At 40.3% G+C, this 16,172-nt stretch overlaps 1 protein-coding gene across 4 annotated transcripts in view; it reads left to right on the plus strand.

The window, feature by feature from the left end:
• The window catches only part of cacna1ha (calcium channel, voltage-dependent, T type, alpha 1H subunit a), a 130,708-nt gene that overhangs the window by 73,253 nt on the left and 41,283 nt on the right, over nucleotides 1–16,172 (plus strand). For all 4 annotated transcript variants that reach the window (XM_040005922.1, XM_040005923.1, XM_040005924.1 and 1 more), the window contains exons 7-12: nucleotides 1,454–1,754; nucleotides 5,435–5,527; nucleotides 6,210–6,448; nucleotides 7,681–8,207; nucleotides 10,906–11,072; nucleotides 12,743–12,937. In XM_040005922.1, coding sequence (XP_039861856.1) covers nucleotides 1,454–1,754; nucleotides 5,435–5,527; nucleotides 6,210–6,448; nucleotides 7,681–8,207; nucleotides 10,906–11,072; nucleotides 12,743–12,937 — 1,522 coding nt within the window. The remainder of the gene's footprint in view (nucleotides 1–1,453; nucleotides 1,755–5,434; nucleotides 5,528–6,209; nucleotides 6,449–7,680; nucleotides 8,208–10,905; nucleotides 11,073–12,742; nucleotides 12,938–16,172) is intronic.

Consider the following 16,172-nt stretch of genomic DNA (forward strand, 5'->3'; position numbering starts at 1 on the left):
ACCTCCTGGATGAGTTGCTGATGTGCTCTTGGAATCACTGTTCCATGTTTTCAAAATTTATGGCTAGTGGAGTCCCAAAGCCTTTAAAATGGCTTTTTAACCCTTTCCAGACTGACGGATGTCAGTAACTTTCTCGGCTGTTTCTTTAGATGGTGGTATGGTGTGTTTTGAGGTCTTTTAGTCTTCTTCATTTTGTCAGACAGGTTCTGTTTCAGTGATTTCATAATTTATCAAGTCTGGGAGTATCCATGAAGTTATTTTAAGGGAGGCCAATGATTTTTTTCCCAAAGGGAAAGGTGGGTTATGATAGCTTTTTTCCCCTTAACAAATGCTCCTCATTTAAAAACTGCATTTTTTATTTACTCAGGTTATGTTTGCCTAATTTAAAAATTATTTAGGTGATCTGAAGCATACAGATGTGACAAATATGCAAAAAAGTAAGAAATGGGTAAGGGGCAAACACTTTCTCATGACACTGAAGCTTTTGGCTTTTTTAAAGCCTATGGGAAATAAGGAACATGATTTTTGCCTCGGCAGCATTAGGCAAACACACCACAACGGGAAAAAAAGATGACAGGAATTATGGGAATGGTGTGAAAATAAAGCAGTGCACGGTTGCTAAAGCCTTCCGTGTTAGTTGGGCATAAATATCCCTTCACGCAGTAACTGTTGTGGAGAGCTCTCCAATTTAAAGGGAGGAGTATAAATAAAATAGGTAATCTGTGGGATGCACTCAGCACTCTCTACCACGAATAGGAAACAGCTGTCACCATGGATACCAATAAAAAAAAATCTTGTCATAAAGTAAGGGCCATGTTGTTTTTGTAAGTGAAGCATTCAAAGTGTAATGACAACTTGTACGAATAAAAACATGAATATGGTATAATAACAGGTTTTCTATTTACCGTATCTTTCAAATGCTGAACACTAGAGCAGAAAGGCTGTTAAAGGGGTTGATCTTTTCTCCCCACATAGGTGGAGTGGATAGACAAATTTTTTAGAGGCCATAGAGAGCGAGCCACCCAACCATCAATCTTTTTTTATCACTTATTCGGCTCTGACTGGAGCAGCTAGAGCTTTTTTAAAGATTATTTACAGGAAATACAAACTTCCTATATTATCTCTATAGATCCCCCAAAACAAGAGAAGCAAACCAGAAATAACTGAGAAGAAGCCTCCTCGAAATCATCAGTCATTCGTGTTGAGGTTTATAACACGACGTATTGGCTGCAGTCATGATTTGATTTTTAAGCCACTAAGCAATTATAAGACAGAGAGTTCATCAATCCTATTACCATATTGTTGAGATGATTTGCTGATTAGAGTGGAAATCTCTGACTGAGATGTTTTGGAAGAAGAGAACACTGACTGTAATTTGTGGGGTATTTATGTTTGCCCACATGCGTGTGCTCGCAGTGATATTTGTGTTATTCTTTTTCTTTTTTTAATCCAGAATGTACAACATGTCTTTAAATCCTTATTACATGTCTGAGGAAGGTGAAGACAGCCCGTTTATCTGCTCGGCTCCACGCGAAAACGGGATGCGGCGTTGCAAAGATGTGCCACCCTACTCTCAAGACGGGCTCGAATGCACATTGCCGGCTTCTGACCTGAGTTTTAGGAGTGTTGCCAGCGGTAACTTCTGTGTTAACTGGTATCAGTACTACAACGACTGCCGCCCAGGGGAGCTCAACCCTCACAGGGGAGCTGTCAACTTTGACAATATCGGCTATGCTTGGATAGCCATATTCCAGGTAAGCGGGGACAAATGTGCAGATTTGTTTGCAGAAGGTAAAACCCAGAAACCAGTATTTGCTGTTTGCCATAGTTTTGGAAGTTTTGGTTTTCAGTTTTGTTGTTTGTTAAATCACCGAAGACAATATTTGGACTGGGCATTTTATCCATATAGAGTAACCTCAAACTAGAAAATATCACATACTACCGAACACAGTAACTGTTTACTCTCACCTGACTGTCTCAGGGTTTCATTTCATCCCCTAACACTGACATAATATAAATGAAAATCTTCAGCTTAATGACATTTCTGCTAGGATGCCTGGGTCGTTGACCCAGAGTTTTGAGTTTATTATATTATTTATCATTTCTAGTTTTTTGGTTTCTTTGTTAGAGTTCTGTCTTATGGTTTATGTCTCTGTGTTCTCTAGTTGCTCTGTCTCCCCTGTCAGCTGTATCCCCTTGTCAAGTCCGCGTCTATGTGTTATGTTTCCTGTTTTACTTTGAAAGTCTGTGTCTTATGTTAATGTGCTTCCTTTGTCTTGTTAGTTGTCTTTGTCTCTGAGTTGCCCCAGCTGTGTTTCCCTCCTGTTTCTCATTCCCTGATTGCTCCCTCTGTGTATTTAAGCCCTGTGTTTCTCTGTGTCCGTGTCATGATCTACTCTTATCCACCCTCATCTTGCTGTGCTGTGCTGTGCTGTGCTGTGCTGTGCTGTGCTGTGCTGTGCTGTGCTGTGCTGTGCTGTGCTGTGCTGTCTAAGCTTATTTTGTATTCTCAGTTTTGTTACCCTTTTGAGTTCAGCATTAAAGCTGTTTTTTGAGTTCACGTCTGTCTCCGGAGTCTGCACTTTGGGTCCTTTTCCTGCCTGCACGCAGGCGTTTCAAACAATTTCACACTAATACTGGCTTAAAATGAATCATATAAATAAATGAAGGCTGATGTTACTCTATCTTCTTAACCCACAAATCAGAGATGTCCAATTTGCATCATAAAAAAAGAGGGTAGGTGTGGCTTTTTCAGCCATTGGTTAGTGAAGCCATTAAAGAGTATTCAGGTTTGAGGCACTTCCCCATTGGCTTTCCTTTTCAGACCCCGACCATAGGCAGTGCATGCGATATAATAGTGTTTGTCCAGGAGCAACACTGAAAATGACAACTCATGTTGTTGCAATGTCTTAGTTTATGGAATATGGCAGAAAAAGAAAACATTGCCTTTGATTAAAACATGTTGTTAATCACAAGACATTAGCCAGTGAGCATGCGGTTTGACAGCCAGTGGGTTTTTTTGCAACCAAGATGACGATGGATTTCTGAAACCAAAAGGTGACATCACTGTCTTCACTGCTATTTACTACTTTAAGAGTAAATCAGGCTTATTCTGTGTCTCCTTGATCTGGAATAGAGTTTAAATACAGTGAAGTGGCATTGAGAAACCAGGTAATTGTATTTTTGCAAGCTCACAATATCACGTCTATGTTTCTGTTTGTTGCATTTCTAATATTTACAACATTGAAACATGAGCGATATTGAAAAGTCAGTCTAGTAAGAAACTGAAGTAGAAAGATAGCCTTCTAACAAAAATATCCAGCTTTCCAACATAGTCATGTTTCTTATCTTTTGTCTTAAAATAGTAGAAATTTGAAATTAACCCTGGTAGAAAGTCCTCTTAAGCTATCAGTGGGTATGTATCATGACCTTAAAGCCTCTTCATTTCCACATGCCAGTTTCTGAAAGTGTATTCCTCTTTTCCCATCTTGCTGGTTCCGACTCCCCAGAAGACCATGACAGGCTTTCCCCTATCACACCCTTTGTGCTGTACTGTACTGTTGTGATATGAATTTCAGCCCTTCTAGTAGATATGTGCTGGTTTCGCTGATACTGTAGATCTGTCTGTGTGTCTAATGCGCTTTGAATTGCACAACTTGACTTTCTCAACACGAGTCTTACCTTCGCATTACTTTGAAAAGCTCAAACGCTGAAGACACACAGAGACATATGGACTAATAACAGACTACTAATCCCTCTTTGGTACTCACAGGTTTACTCTGTTCCCACATATGTGTGGTCTCAGCTCACAATGGGCGGGTTAAGAAATTTTTGTGGATTTTTCTTCACTTTTAGGTTGGTTTAATAAGCAGCACTTTGAGTCTTAAGTGAGATTAGCTTTTTATCTAGCTAAATGTTGTGTACATGTCTCATAAACTCACAGAGTGTGGCTACAAATCCACGTTTTTCCCCACACTAACATGCAGATTTGAATATTTTACACCTGCTGGTGGTATAGATGTATATCCAGGTGATGAGTAGTGAGTACTTATTACTGGTTCACAGTGGACGTCGAAGGCCTCCTTTGTTTTTCTCTTAAATCATCTGTCTTTTCAGTCCAAAATGTGAACATTCGCATCCTTGAAAACAGTTTCCTTTCTCCTTTAAACAAGTAGATTAGAGTGGAGTTCAATTTTGTATGGATTCATTAGGTACGCTAAAGATATTGTACAAACAAACCATCTGATTCTGAGGAGGGTTATTTGGGATGGAGGGACCCAAAAGTGGTCTGTTAAACAAAAAAATAAGAGCGAGGGTGAAGCCCCTCACAGGTGACAGCAGAGAGCGTGCTGTGTGCTGCATGTGCAAGCCATTTAGATGAATTACAGCACTGGGTACTGTCGGATTTTAAAGATGAGTCAGTAGATGAGGAGCTTGGCCTGGAAGCCACTGGATAATCTGTTTACTTCTGTGTTCTCTCTCAGCTACACGGTGTCATAATATCGCTCCTTCACATATATACTACAGTTGCCTTTCGCAAAATGGCTTAACACAGCCCAAGATTTGTATTTAAATTTGTCCACGTCCATAATGAATTATGAATCCTGTGGTGAATTAATCAGGAACTGATTACAAAATATGTGCCTTTAGAGCTGACATTTAAATTCTTGGTTAGTTAAGTGAATGAGGTAATCAGGTGTTAAATGTACAGTTTACAAGACCTGCATAGATGTTCTTGGCTAAATGTTTTGTACCTATGTATGGTTTGTTTAGCATACGTTTACTGTTGACACATATGAACTCCTTGGTTGATCTTCTGCATTAGAGAGCAGAGTAGTCTCCTCTGGGTGCTTGTGTGTGCATGTCTCCCTGTTTGTGTGTAGGTGGATTTTACGCATGTGTGGTGTCTGTTTTTGGTATGTTTGTTCACAATTTTCCATTCACACAGAGGTATGTGCTGGCATCTGAGCCTAATGTACATACATTCCTGCTAATCTGCATGCTCCGTCAGTTTTTGCAGTGGTGTTTCAGGCTCCGCTGAGGTGTAAATGTTGAGGTGTGATTGTATTATCAGCTTGGCTGAACTGAGCCACCGTTTTCAAGTCTCAGAATCTCAAATGCTCATTAGCATAGTGGCTACATGAGAGAATTGTTTGATTCTTTTGCACTAGCACTCACACACAACACACACATCCTTTATAACATGTTTTAGGGACACTGCAGACTTTCTTTAGAGGAATAGCCATTAAAAACATAAATGGAAATCTGATTGCTGTATACTGGAGTACGTATGTGTCTCTGGGTATTGGTGTACATGTGTGGGTGTCTATGCCGTTTTTGAAGAAAAAGTAATGGGCAAAGCTATAAAGGAATGTTTGCTTTTTATTGAAACTAAAAGGCTCCCACTCTCTGTCTTTTTGTCCTCTATCACCAGGTCATCACACTGGAAGGATGGGTAGACATCATGTACTATGTCATGGATGCTCACTCCTTCTATAATTTTATATATTTTATACTGCTCATTATTGTAAGTACCTCATTATTATTATTTTTGTTTAACTTCTCTTTATATTCTCTTGTTTTGCTAGAGCCTTGAAGAGACAGCTGTCTATAGACAATTTTCCCTGGTTTGGGATTTTTAATTGACCTGGTCAACTAAAAACAGACACTGGATTTAGTTTTCAGACTGACTGTGCTTAAGTACTTTCAATACGAAATGAGGAATTAATAACCAGGTGGAGAAAGTGCTCATCTAATTTGCAATTCATCTTTTAGTACCACACACTAATGACATATTTAGCATACATTTCATTATTGAGTTGACATTTCAAAGTTATAGTAAGGACAAAGCCAACTCATTGGAGGATCATTTAAATTTAATTATTTCTAAGTAACTAAAAAACTTTTCAGTTTTGTGTTTACAGTGTTTGACCAAGCAGGTAGCATCTCAAATAATGAATAAGCTCTAATAATGCTCCTTATATTTTTTACACCGTAAGGAGGCATAAAGTCAACAGTGAGTCAAATATTTATAAAGTAAACACTGTCTTGATTCTTTATACAGAATTAAAGGTGAAATACTTTTATGACCCTAAATCAACACTTTTATGGAGCAGGCTTTGACTCAGTTAAACACACTATATCATTTTAGGTGTTGTTGTGGTTTAGGAGGCTCTTTGCACTTTCTTTACCTTTCCCTTTTCAAACAGGTGGGCTCTTTCTTCATGATCAACTTGTGCCTCGTGGTCATTGCCACCCAATTCTCCGAGACAAAGCAAAGGGAGAATGCACTGATGCGGGAGCAGCGTGCTCGTTACATGTCAAACGACTCCACACTTGCCAGTTACAGCGAGCCGGGCTCGTGCTATGAAGAGATGCTACGCTACATTAGCCATCTTTACCGCAAGTTTACACGCAGGCTCCAGAGGATATACTCTGGCTGGCACAGGTACGTTACAGGTTGTTTTTTTTTGTTTTTTGTTTTTAATTCTGTAGAATATGTCTGGGAATGTCTAATGACGTAGCAATAAATGTGTTGTGTGGTGATGTTAGCAAAAAAAACCAGCAACTTGGACTTTGTTACTTAGGGTGGAGATGATAGCTCAAAAATGTATTGGTAAATGTAATGGACAATTTGTTCTAAAGCCCTCAACATCAACCTTAAAAATGCCAAGTAACTTTGGTAAGATGAAAAGAATCTCGAATCCAACACAATGCAAAAAAAGAGAGAAACCATCACATGGTGCTTTTTAGCACGGTGCTAGAATAACATAAGTTGCACTATTAGCACCCCAGACTGGTCTGAGACCTCATGGCAACCTATGGAAAACTGCATTAGTGACTGGTTACTGAGGGTTGCTGGCTGTCAGTTACAAAGAGGATACTCTAATAAAAAAACCTCCTTACAGTTGTTTTGGTTGCTAGTAGGTTCCTGCGGTCGCCCGTAGTTCGCATGGAAGACTGACTTGTCTGTAAGCACTCAATACCTACTATCTGAGCTGTGGTAAACAGTAACAAGGAATCTTTTGGTGGATCACCATATAACTCTTGAGACCAGTTCCACATAACAACTCCCAGTGACCTCCAGCAACCATTTGCCAAATGTTTAGGGAGTACCTATTTTATCCACCCTATGTTGGCCAGTTGGTCACTCAGTGGCATCTAGGCCCATGTGACTGAGGCTTTTGCACTTGATTTCTCACCTACTGCCACTAACCACTTGCCAAATGGTCATGAAATTCATTGTTCCCTAACGACTTGCCAGGCTATGTGACAGGCTCACCTAATATGGCTCTATTAGTACACACTTTTAATTCTCGTTATCTAGTTAATTGCTTTCAGAAGTTGAGATCAGTAAATTAGCAAAAAACACGATAAGATCTTCACTCAACAACTCTCCCCTGGCAATAAATAAATAAATAATTAAAACAACCAGTGTTATTTTTCCACTACCCAATATATTAATTCTCTCCATCCCTTTTATGTTTTGTTGTTAATTTGCAATCATTTTGCGGGATTTGCCAACCGTGCACCTCACAGAATTACATTGTGCCTGCCAGAAATATATTAGAAATGCATTCTGATGCAAACACAAATAAACAAAAATCTATCTTGAATAAATATTACTATTTATTACTAGCCACCCTTAACTATTATTCATGTCTCTTTTTTTCTGAACAGTAAACGTCGTAAAAAGGTGAATCCTAATGGCAGCAGTGGAGGCAGTAATGGTGGCGGTAATGGGCATGGCCACGGTTCCAGCAGGGGCTGCGGAGGGTCAGGCCCAGGTAACGCATTGTGGTTGAGGCCAATCCATAACCTTTTACAACACCATCAGCATCAGCACTGTCGTCTCAGCAATGGCGGGCAGCACACCGTCAGCGTGGCAACCACAGAGCACGTGGACAGAGAAGTCAAAGTCGGGGAGGAACTGGAGATGAAGTCGCTTACCGTTCGGAGGGGAAGTGCAAATGGAAACAACGATAACTCGACCACTGTCACCCAGCGCGTGGGCTCATTACTCGGGCGACTGAACGGGGGGATGAACTATCCCACCATTCTGCCGTCTTTTGTGTGCAGCTATAGCAGCAAGACGCCACCCCCTCACTCAAAGCAGTGCGGTTCTTGTCTGGAGCATCCGCCGAACCACCCGGCTTCTGAGCACGCCGAGACACTGACCAAGCTTTACCAGCTCATGGGACAGCACAGTAAGAAAACAATCACTGCACACAGACACATGGGTGGATCTCAAAATTGTAGAATCCAGAAAAATATGGATGTTGAATCTGCGTCTATGGGAATACCACACTTTACTGCTCACCATTGTTTTTCTGGTCAGAAAGATCAGAGGTGAGTCAGCTAAAGGAAGCTGCCACTTTTAGAGTGTTTAAACCACAACCAAATATCTAACAAAGATAAAAGGTGAAAAAATAAAGCTTTTCTTTCGCTATTTGTCTTCCACCGTCCTTTAAGTCTCCTTCACATTCTCTTTGCGACGCTTTACAATTCCCTCGGGCTCCATTATAGTTTTGTCATCACACTCACTTTCATTCAGTGCTCTTTCTTTTACCCTGCGTCCTCATCCCAAGCTTGACCTGAAATAGCCCGTGGCTGCTTCTGCGGTGTGTGTGTGCATGTGTCTCAAGAAGCACTTCGAGCCCTGACAGGAAATCCATGTCTCAAGTGTTAAAGTCATCAGCGCAGAGAAGTGGATAAAGGGGCAGGACTGACTGAATCAACACAGTGTGTGGGGGGAACAGTTAAAGGAGGAAAAGTATGCAGTGTTAAGGAATGTAAACAGGAATGCAGGTGTGTTATGGTATTCTGAAAACAAGTGGCTGAGGAAGGAAGAAAATATGGAGTTTATTAATGTATTCATAAAGTATGAAAGATTTAAGGTCCGCATTGAGAAGCTGAAAGAAGGCCGCCAAGAGAAAAATAAATTAGAGCAATAAAAAGAAAGAGAAGAGAGCTGGGGGAGGACACATAAAGGAGGGCTGGATTCGGGGATACCGAGAAAATAACAGAGAGCAGAAAGACAGGAGCTGCGCAGAAATGGTATGAAAGACATTTCTGTTGTGTCATTAAAGGGTGAGACTAACAGTAAGCACGAGAAACTGATGTTAAGCAGCCTGAATCCTTTTGGAGAGTGAGTGCAATGCTTAAAAAAATATCACCCTAAATTGTACTCTGTAGTAAAGATCACATATTTACTCATTTGGAGGGGGATGTGTTCTGTTTGCTTTCAGCACTGTTAGGTAACTCACTATCTGCTAAACCTTATAAGGTATGGCTTTAGAGTGTGAATCATGTTTTTGGTTCCTCTTCACTTTTGGAGGACCATGTTCTTGGGAATATTTTCAGCTCTGTAGCCCTCTGATTTCACTGTAATTGTAGCCTTATTGAATATCCTTATACGATGGGATCAGTTTAAACAAAATTTTCCCCGGACAAGGGTTTTGTACCCTGATGGAATTTGCGAAGGTAATTTGTGAGTATGTCAAGAACTGGAGAAGTGTTTAAGATTATAAATGACAATAAAATACAATGAGAGCACACGCAAACCTTTTTTAATCGCTCGGGGTATAGACAGTGTTGTAAACAACTTTATGTGCTGTTAAAGCTGCTTTTGAAGAGCTGACGTTTTCAGAAGTCAAGCTTTGCCTGTGTTAGTTTTCAGCCGTGCTTTGCTCTGCAGTTCCTCTGTACTGATTTTAAAAGGCTCCAGTCAGAGAACAGAAGGTGAGACGAGGCAGCCGAGATCTCAAACTGTGGGCGAGCTTGCAGTACTCACTGCGGAAACTTAATGTGTGCTGGCCGCGTGCTGAAAAGGACGGCCCTTCAGCACAAAATGCAAAATTTCACTTATGTTAATGTCTTCGAGCTGTGTCGTTATACCACAAGGTTTCACCGTCTCTTTGTCTCTTTATGTTGTCCTTATAAAAAAGTCGACCACATAAACATGTAGAAGCACTAATTTTTACTCCCCTCCAACTGTTCCACTTTTACAACAGTAAGCTTAACAAGCACCAGCAAGTGCTTTGCAGTAAAGGACTTGCCAATGATTCCCGGTGCTTTATACTACATAGAGTTGGTCCTACTTTGCTAATGGGGACTTCAGGTCTTTTATCTTTTCTATTATTTATAGTTTTGATAAAGAATACACTTGGATCAAACGGAAATCAAAGCTAATGTCGAAATAGATGATGTGCTTTAGTAGTAAAGATGCAAATTAGAGCCTAACTTACATTGATTTCTTAAATTGTCTAATAAAATCACCATACCTACTTACAGATGATCCCTGCTTCAAATATGTAAGTTTAAGAAAGTTTATTTTTATATTTACATTTAAAAACTTGATTTATTTACATTGATTTACTTGATTTACAGCAGGATATAGAATATATAATGTTAGAGTCGGACCGAAATAGGACTGATGCTGATACTTGGTGATATTAAAAAGCTGATATATTGGCCAATATTTTCTTTTCTTCCAGACACACAAATATAAAAAGATTTCATTAAAAAAATGTGTGTTGTTCTTATTTACGCACTTACACTCGATAAGACTAAACTTGGATTAGCTGTTTGTTTGCGGTGTTCAAAACATGTTGTAAACTGGGGAGCTGAGCGCCCTCTGGTGGACAGACTGTACAATGGCAGCATTCATATCGTGCTTGAAGGGTGTTTCTCTTGTGGCCTTTTTTTTTTACTTTAAAAATGTTAAATTAATAGCTGTTATAAATATCAATACCAATATACTGGGAAGTAGATATTAATTTAATATAATTTGTAAAAAAAAATTACCAAACCAAAACATGTTTGCTCATTAAAGATAAACACATAGGACAGTTATAGAAACTCCTTCAGCAATGTCTGACCATCATCACCCGTTCTTCCTTTCAGGTCGCCAGCGGCTGCTCTACCAGCTGGCGGGTATGGTGCCCAGCCCTCTTCTCTTGGAGCTACTTAGCTGCCCTTTGTGTGCCAGCAGCCTGGAGACCTTGGAGCTGGAACTGGGAGACCTAGAGGGAGGCAAGGGAGAGGCAGATGGACTACACGACTTCCCTCAGGTCAGAATGGATGGTTGTGGACTAATGATGATTTTAAACCTTGATGATTAATTCACAAGTGTTGATTAGACATATAATGATGATGAGCGTGGTATTAGGGCTGGGCCATATTGTACCGTTCACGGTAATACCGGTATAATGTTAGGCAACGATAGGAAACGCGCATGCGCAGTGCCTTTATTTTCATACGCACATGGCCGATTGTTGAGTGAAACAGATGAACCAGAATTGGTTTGTAAAAATGGTGCAACTTCAGTGATGTGGAACTGGTTTGGTGTTTGTCCGTCAGATACACAACAAAGCACATTTTTTTGCAGAACATGCAAGCGGCCGTTGTTATTGTCGTATTTGTCGGACTAAGATGCTCTTAAATCTGGGAGTAATCTGGGTCCTAAACTCTGTATCCTTCAGGTCAAACAACACTGCAGCATCACTGAGAGTTAAAAACTGTCTAAATTCTTTCATCTTTAATAAAACGATCAGCATTGCTGCTTTACCAGGTGTAACTATAAAGTTTAACTTCCAGGCATCCATGAAAACAAAAGTTATTACATTTAACGGAGTTAGAAGTTAGCAGGAAGCTAGCGGAAGTTAGCTCGCTAGTTTCGCTAGTTACCTAAGCATGATATTGCATGTTCTGACTGAGAGATTTCTGAAAAAATTAAAACGTACAGCTCTGCTATCACTTCCAACATAAATGAAGACAGGAAACTAAACAGCAGTGACGTTCGTAGGGTTACTGAAGTTGGGCTAGCTGGTATATAATGATGTGCTACGTGCTTGCTAGCGACACAGCTATGTTAGCATAACATAAACAGTGAAGCTGGAGGACGAACACTAACACTTTTCCACTTATAAAAGTTAACGTTAAGGTTCCTGATAGTTAGAGACAAATGCAATCGCATGGCAGGATGCTGTAAACGGACCAAACTTCAGTCAGGAGAACAACTGAGATAATCCATCCACAATACGAGGTTAGTCATTAATATACTGCAACAACATGGGAATAGAGCAGCTGCCAGAGAATTCAACATTAATGAATCAATGGTACAGAAGTGGAGGAAGCAAGAAGAATGAGTTTAATAAAGTTTGATTTATCTGACTGCTTTGTTTCACTTAATGTGCCTTATAATCCTGTGCACCTTATGGTCCGAAAAATGCGTACTGCACACTGCAGTTTAATGTTGCAAAGCACCTATTTTTAACTTCAGTGGATATTATACATGGTTATGCTCAGGATATGTCAGCCCATTTCTACTGGAAATGCCTTTTGGTCAAACTTTCAGCAAGGAATTTGCATTTGCACTGTTACATTTTTATAAAGCTTTAATGTACATAAAAACCAGCTTCTTGTTTAAGTGATAATAAATGGAAGGTTGTCTTTTTTGCGCTAGTAATATTGTGGAGTTGTATTTTGTCTTGCATCAATTATATCGTCAGTTATATCGTTATCGCAAATTTTCAAATATATATCGTGATAAATATTTTTGGCCATATCGCCCTGCTCTACGTGGTATATAAATAAATAAATGCAATCTTTTAGTCTTCAAACCTAACACAGTGTTGTATTTGTGGATTATTTTGCATAGTGCCTAAAACTACAGTGATTAAAAAGCATAAGACGTCCTTGTTGTTGTTTTGACTTATTGTATCCAAAATCTTGTATCCAGGGGGCCGATGTGAGAGGAGTGAGGGGTCGGAGCAGACGCCGTGGGGTTGTTGAATACGAAAATGGAGTGGTTCGTGCCTGGAGGGACCTCAGGGAAAAACTAAAGAGGATTGTGGAAAGTAAATACTTCAACCGCGGGATCATGATCGCTATTCTTGTGAATACTCTCAGCATGGGAATAGAGTACCACGAGCAGGTAAGACACAGGGGATAGGGTGTCGGGCGGATTTCGCTTTTCTGGGAATATGACACAAATCAGTGGTTTAAAGCTAAGAGGACTACTGGTGACAGGAGTTTAGTGAAAACGGGTAGCAAGTGTGTTTAAACAAATGCCTTTTTATGGCTCGTTCAGTCTGGGAGTCTGAATGAGAGGAAACGAGAGTTAGAGATGGAGGCAGAGTGAAGAGGGCTGAGGGGCTGAAGGAAATAAAGGGAAGGAGGGGGGTGGAAGGAGTAGCACCCACTCGCTTCCTCTTTCTCACACATAAATTACACGTCCCGGCCCTTTCACACACTCCAGACTCACAGTTTCGACTTTATCCTATGTGGCCAACATCTGGAAAGTTTTACATTAAATAATACCATTGCTCTTTCCCTTCTCCGGTGTCACACGGACACATTTATGTAATGATATTTCACATTTACACATAAGAGCTGTTTCACTTCCCAGCAGGTCTGGAAATGGCTACAAATTCAAAGAAGAGATTCTGGTGCATGAACAAAGATCATTCCCTTCTTTCCTCTCTCTCTCTGTCTCCATGTCTCCCTCTCCAGGGGGATGTGTGTGCGTGTGTGTGCACACATGTGAGTGTGTTTCTATCTTAGTGGCATAAACATAAGGAGCGACTAGAAGAACCATGGCCTTTTTAGGGCAATGACACACACATACACACACTCAAGCACACACATACACATGAAGCGAAGTGTTAAATACGAGTTCCTCCTCCCTTCGGTAGTCATCATCCCACATATGTTACACCTCGCCAACTTTTTGAGACTATGAGTGTAGCTGCGTGCGCGCGGAGAGGTGTATAAATGTGGGAGGCATAGTGCAGACTTTGTATGTGTGTAGAGACACAAAGAGAGAGGAAAAGAGAACAAGGGAGGCGATCAATGCTTGTTTTGGCTGCATTTAGATTTCATTTTAGAAATAGGCCAAACGTAAAATCGAGGTGTAAACTGACGTGCGCATAGTTTTCACACATGGAGCGTGGCACCCATCAGATGAGGTGCTGAGCTTATCTTTAACCTCACAAATTTCATTACAAATTAAATTACAAATTAGCGGGCCTTGATTGCAACATAAAAACTGTGTCTCTTGTTACTTAATCAAAGGTGGTTTGACAACAACAAATGCAATTTGTGCAATTTTAAAAGTACCTACTTAATTCTCATAAGAAATAACAGGTTTCTGGTGACTTTGGTTCACATGTGAAAGATTTTTTTATGTGCATTAAACGTTCATGTATGTTACAGTTGTATTAATCCTGTCCCTGATTAACATTCACGGGTTCACCGTGTAAAATTAAATACATAGTAGATGTTAAGGTACACTGCGTAACTGAGTCCACATGATTAGGCTTAGATTTTTACAGGGCTGGTATTACGATAATCAGTGTTTTTTTCTGTACACTGCTTTGTACGGTGTGAGGTGTGCAAGTCTCTGTTTTGCTTTTTGTCCTCTTGTTCCTAAGGGCAAGGTCATATGCAGAGCTGTGTTCAAAATTCTACACTCGAAATGCCTCCTTGTGGGTACTGAGAGTATTTCATTTTGATTGATCACCGCGTTGGTCAAATGTAGGGGTGGAAGTAGAAAACGGCATCTAAAGCAATAGTCCAGAGTGCTCGATTGGGACCATAAAACAAATTGATATACGCTTAAGAGCTTGTTATAATTGTTAAACCTCTCAGTTTCAAATGATCGCAGCAATGCAGAGTCGATTGTTGCATGAGGCTGACGACTCAAAGGCACCTTCACTGTCGTTATTAATATGAAGAAAAGTGCTTTTTTCAGCTTTTCCAGTCCAGTTTTGTTTTTCATTTGCCCAACAACTTAAAAATGCTTTTCTTTGAAGGTGAAAGGAGTAGCATATGTAGCTTTTGCTGTTGCGTGAACTCAAACCCAGGCCCCGTTGTGTAGCCTTGGGCGTGCAGGTATCCCACTCAACCAGGTTAGCTGTAGCGGCACCCACAGCTCTATACCCTGGAGTTGTTTTCATTAATTTTATTCTACCATGTCAAACATAGTGCGCTGTCCTTTTTCAACATGCTGTAAAGTGGTACACAGACTGAATAAGAATCATCTGCAAAATTCTTTTTCACTTCTCCAGTGTAAAGACGGAGGGCCACTGAGGTACTGAAAATGCCATTAAGTCCAGTGTTAAACAATAATACATGTGTCTAGTACTATGTTTGCCCAAGACAAACGCTTCCTGACAGCTCTTTTGAAGTTTTATTGAATTTATTTTAGGCTTTTCGTGGGATGTTCTGTCTTTGAAAAAAAACAACAACTTATATTCTTTCTCTCACCACACAAGACACCAGCAGTTATATTTGAGTCCCTTGACATTACTACTGTGCCTCCCCCCCCATGCTGGTGTTGTTTTTAAAGCTCCCTGAATGTCCGAGTTAACTCACAATGTTAATTTGTTACACAACCCTGTTCTTACTCCACATTACTAAACACAATTCATATTGATAATGGGCTTACAATTATAACAGCTTTAGCAGCAAGCATTTAAACTACTGTCAATCTAGCACTGTATAACACAAGTACTATCAGTGGGTACGCATGATATTGACAGAGATGTACCATACATACATTTTTCGGCAGTTGTTAAGGTCAGCAAAGAAGTACACTATGTTGCCAAAAGTATTCACTCACCCATCCACATCAACAAATTCAGGTGTACCAATCACTTGCTACATACCGCTAAACTTCATGTGGCGTTCAGATGAGCTCAAGAACAGTTTGTCGAGAGCTTTATGGGATGGGTTTACATGGCCGAGCAGCTGCATCCAAGTCTTACATCACCAAACACAATGCAAAGCGTTGGAAGCACGCCGCCAGTGGACTCTAGAGCAGTGGAGATGTGCTCCTTAATTGATGAATCACACTTCTCCATCTGGCAATCTGACAGACGAGTCTGGGTTTGACAGTTGCCAGGGTAACGGCACATGTCTGACTGCATTGTGCCAAGTGTAAAGTTGTGTGGGGTTGTTTGCCAGTAGTTGGGCTCAGCCCCTTAGATCCAGTGAAAGAAACTCTAAATTCTTCAGCATACCAAGAACTTTTTGGACAATTTCATGCTCCCAACTTTTTGTGAACAGCAGTGCAGAAACCAAGGTCCATGAGGACATGGATGAGTGAGTTTGGTGTGGAGGAAGTTGACTGGCCTGATCTCAACCTGATAGAACGCTTTTAGGATGAA

Source organism: Simochromis diagramma, unplaced genomic scaffold (genome assembly GCF_900408965.1).
Source record: "Simochromis diagramma unplaced genomic scaffold, fSimDia1.1 OVJJ01000510.1, whole genome shotgun sequence".
In the NCBI taxonomy this organism is placed as follows: Eukaryota; Metazoa; Chordata; class Actinopteri; order Cichliformes; family Cichlidae; genus Simochromis; species Simochromis diagramma.